At 39.3% G+C, this 4,758-nt stretch overlaps 1 protein-coding gene across 1 annotated transcript; it reads right to left on the bottom strand.

Moving 5' to 3' along the window:
• Positions 1-1,753: 1,753 nt before the first annotated feature.
• LOC133642365 (leukocyte cell-derived chemotaxin-2-like) lies at positions 1,754-3,613 on the bottom strand. The gene is made up of 4 exons (XM_062036509.1): positions 3,449-3,613; positions 3,257-3,368; positions 2,855-3,006; positions 1,754-2,061 (listed from the first exon to the last, which is right to left on the bottom strand). The coding sequence occupies exons 1-4, from the start codon at positions 3,498-3,500 to the stop codon at positions 1,895-1,897; spliced, it is 483 nt and encodes a 160-aa protein (XP_061892493.1). The 5' UTR covers positions 3,501-3,613; the 3' UTR covers positions 1,754-1,894.
• Positions 3,614-4,758: the final 1,145 nt, after the last annotated feature.

Raw genomic sequence — 4,758 nt, forward strand, 5'->3', positions numbered from 1 at the left:
TGATCCGAACACACGACCCGGGACTTTGGGGGACTCCAGTGAGAACCGTCCTCGTTTTCCCGGTGTAAAGCTGCGAGCCATTTGTCTCGTCTCTGTGGGCTTTTATCACGCTTTGGCAGAACAAAATACAACCTTTGTTTTCCCTGTTTCCAGTTGTGGTTAGCACAACCAAAAACAACACAGTTTTTCGGCATTTTGGAGGCAGAATGACGGGTTTAACCAGCATAGGTCGACAGGTTAAAGAGTAATGGCAACGGTTTGTTTTCAACGCCAGTCTCGTTGCTATGGCTCGAAGAACCCGTATGTAGCTCAGTTGCCCGGATGTCGGCCCTCACCCATTTGGAATATTTGCTGTTGTGTCCTCTTTCTGCACGCTGATTGTAACACTTGTTGTATTTGTAATATTTGGCGCAAACGCGACATTAAAACGGAATAGAAGAAGAGCACAAACATTTCTTTCAAAATAAAATGACATTTATTTTATTAATAAACTGTGATACTTTAATCTCCAGAATGAACGCTTCTTTACCGTTTTTCTTTCTTTTAAAAAAAAAATGTAATTTGGCAGTACAGTACAAAGTATTGGTGCAATTTTTCACTTTAACGTTTGATTGACTGATTGATTGAGACTTTTATTAGTAGATTGCACAGTACAGTACAGTACATATTCCGTACAATTGACGACTAAATGGTAACACCCCAATAAGTTTGTCAACTTGTTTAAGTCGGGGTCCATGTTAATTTATTCATGGTCTCCTTGCTCATAACTGTGGTGCATTCAAGGACCCTCCATTGAAGTAAGAAATACAGGCCTCACTAGTTTTTAAATAAAGGGGATTTAGAGATGCACTAATATTATCTAATGATTATGTGTAATGATTCCGTGATAATTATGTCAATCAGATTGTTAAGTTCCACTCTTCTAGATAGATAGATAGATAGATAGGTAGATAGATAGATAGATAGTACTTTATTGATTCCTTCAGGAGAGTTCCCTCAGGAACATTTAAAAGGACCCACGGACAATTCATGATTTCCAATTGATCAACTTTTTTTTTCCAACTTGAAGCTTTGTTGGTTTAATTTCAGTTGATCTTCAAAATCATCAGCAGTTTAAACAAACACATTAAGATAGTTCAATTAGCCAATGAACAAGCTTGCAGGTTCAAGTTAAGCATATCAAACAAAGCATTTGGATGGTCATCAAATGAAGAATATTCACCCACCATTGGTGTGTTTGGAGAAACTTGTTGAGTGGATCTTGCACTTGTTGCTGCTCTTCCTTGCATGTAGTTTGTTTGGTGAAAGAGTCTGATTGACCTCCTTCCTGTTCACCTGCCTTCAATCACTCATTTTGGCGGCCATTTTACCTTGGCATTCTGGGAATTGTAGTTTGAAATGATTTTGAGCATGTTGGGCATGGATTACTGACACTTCTGAACTCCACACAGATCATCTCTACACTGTGAAACTAAAGAAAACTTGACCTATTTATATCATTTAAGATCATGTTGGTTTTTTTACTATCTTAAAAACAAAACCAATTGATTTCAGAGGATTAATGTAGATATGTTCATCCAATTTAAAAAAAAGTCAGAAACCTAATGAAGGTTTTAAAAGATGTTTGTTGAACCAAATAGTTAATTTCAGCGCGTGTAAACATGTGGAGTGTGACGCCAATGTTTGGCTTCATCGGGAGCACTTGGTATACTCCTGAAATACATTTTTGTCAACTAAAGATGACAACAACACACAAGTTGACCTCTTTATTAATGACACGTGTTAGCTGGACTAATTGCAACATATTTTATGTGTCAGATTATTGCCACTATTTGTCAATAAAGTGTTGATGGAGGCTCAGTGAACGTTTGAGGCGGTCAACATGAAAAGTAGTTTAGAAGTAGGGCGTGGGGTCGCTCTTATCGCACAGCTGCACGTGCACGTGTGAGGTGATGCCCGGGTAGACGCTCTGCATGGGCATCATGACGCCGATACGCTGGCCCTTGCTCACGGTTCCAGACGTCTGGTCAGGGTCCACGTAGAAGAGCTTGACGCACAGACCTGCGGGACACAAGGAAGAAGGTTATGGAGGGACATGTGACTCTTTTCATGTAACACACTAAAATAATGCATTTGCAAACAAAAACAATAGATTACAAAGAAAAAAAAAAAAGTATATACATAGTTACATATATACACACACATATATACATATATACACACACACATATATATATATATATATATATATATATATATATATATATATATATATATATATATATATATATATATATATATATATATATATATATATATATATATATATATACAGTATATACACATACATATATGTGGAAGAAAAAAATTGTAAACAAAAAATATTTGCAGCTAAAAAAGCTATGTGTAACAAAAACATTTTTGTAAAAACAATAATAATTTGCAAGCAAAAAACAAATTTTAACCAAAAAATGAGTATCAGCCAAAAACCCAATGTGGCAATGTACCAAAATAAATTATTCTTAACTAAAAATTATTTGTAACAAGAAAACATTTAGTTTTAACCAAAAAACGATTTGTAAAAAAAGAAAAAGATTATGATATGCAACCCAAATTTTTACAGATTTGTAACCAAAAGAAGATTTGAGACCAAAAAAACTTATTTTCAGCCAAAAAGTGTACGTGTAACCAAAAGAAACAATGTTCAGCTAAAAAAAAAAAAAAGATAATAACCCAAAAAATTATTTTCAACCAAAACAATATTTGCAAGCAAAATGTAGTTTAGATTGAAAATGTTGGGGGGGGGGGGGCACTATCTTGACAGGGGGGGTATGGGGGGGGGGGGGGCACTGACCTTCCCCCCGCAGGTTGATGCCGCTGTTAATGGCCGCCTTGGTGACGTCGGTGTAGACGGTGAGCTCGCCGCTGAGGGTGAGGTCAAAAGGGGCGTAGACCACCGAGCCGTCCGCACAAGTGATGTCCAGACCTTGGTGTGTCCTGGACCCGCTGGAACACACACATCAACTTCAATCGAGGGTTCTTGAGCGCACCACAGTTATGTGCTAACTTGGAGACGCTTCAATGTTACTCGTCTTCTAGCAACTCTTATGAAGGACACGTTTGAATGAAGACAGCCATGGTCATGTGCTCCCTAGTGGGCGTGGCCTAGTGCTTGAATGAAGACAGCCATGGTCATGTGCTCCCTAGTGGGCGTGGCCTAGTGCTTGAATGAAGACAGCCATGGTGCTTGTCTTACCGGGGGGCCCCGTAGTGACCCTGGCCCCAGCTGTCTGACGACCTCACCGTGTTCCCGGAGTTCCCCTGGCAGAGCTGACCGAAGGTCACACCCTCACACACACACACCACAGCTGCACACACACACACACACACACACGGTTAGTATCCCCACAGACTAAAGTTAGCACACGTTGAATAAATAAGTTGTCACCCAGCAGAACTGCAAGCAGCACAGGTAAGTTGTTGCAGGTCTTCATCTTCATCCTCAGGTGTGCTCCTCCTCAGCCTCACTCCTGCTTTATATCTCCTCTTTTACCACACCCTCAAAAGTCCCCTCGGCAGGGGGAGTAAAGTCCACACACACGCACACACACACACACACACACACACACACACACACACACACACACACACACACACACACACACACACACACACACACACACACACACACACACACACACACACACACACACACGCACACACACACACACACACACACACACACACACACACACGGACACACAAGAGGGATGGTGTGTGGTGGTGTTAGAATGGAGTTTTTATTGTGTAGTTAAGCCAAAGCAAAGAGCAAATGTTCTTGTTGAGCAAGACTGGAAAGTTTGATGCTCGCATGAAGACAAATAAATTTTAAACTTTGTCCACTTGGAAAGTGTGTCAAAAGGTTATTAGTTTGAAAAGGTGTCAGTAAAAAGACATTTATGCTGAGAAGTTTGCTTTCAGTGTTGATTTTGTTGACTAAAACAGTGGTCCCCAACCACCGGTCCGTGAAGCATTTGCTATAATTTACAACCGCCTGCTTTTTTCTCCTACTTTTAACTTTGGCCAGTCCCAGCAGACACACCAATAAGCTTCTTCATAAAAACTCCTGACAGGAAGTTGCCATTTGCTATATTTGTTACATCTTTGTTACATGGGACAATGCACATGAATAAACATAATACATGTAAAGATGCCAAATGGTAGCTTCCATCTGCAGGTTGATGACCTCAGATCAGGAACAAAGTTAGCCTAGCAGTTATGATGCATTAGGCAGATGGAGAAGTGTTGCATAAAATAATTGTGCTGAATGAAGAAGATACACATCTAGTAAGTTAAAGTGCAGATAGTCCTAGTACACAAGTAGTTAGCAATAACACATGTACTTATGCATTGAAAATTGGAGCAAAAAAAGCTAACAGTGTATCTACGCATGAAATATTGCACAAAGTATGAATACATAACTTTGAGAATGGAAATATAAATCCATAGAAATATATGGGAACTAATAGCAAGTATTTTGAGCTTTTCTCATATATCCATGATCTTCTCCTGGAATGTGAAGTATCACTTCTAACCCATCAGATAGTGAGTAACATTGAAGTATCACTTCTAACCCATCAGATAGTGAGTAACATTGAAGTATCACTTCTAACCCATCAGATAGTGAGTAACATTGTATGTGAAGTATCACTTCTAACCCATCAGATAGTGAGTAACATTGTATGTGAAGTATCACTT

This window comes from Entelurus aequoreus, linkage group LG25 (assembly GCF_033978785.1).
Source record: "Entelurus aequoreus isolate RoL-2023_Sb linkage group LG25, RoL_Eaeq_v1.1, whole genome shotgun sequence".
NCBI classification, from domain to species: domain Eukaryota; kingdom Metazoa; phylum Chordata; class Actinopteri; order Syngnathiformes; family Syngnathidae; genus Entelurus; species Entelurus aequoreus.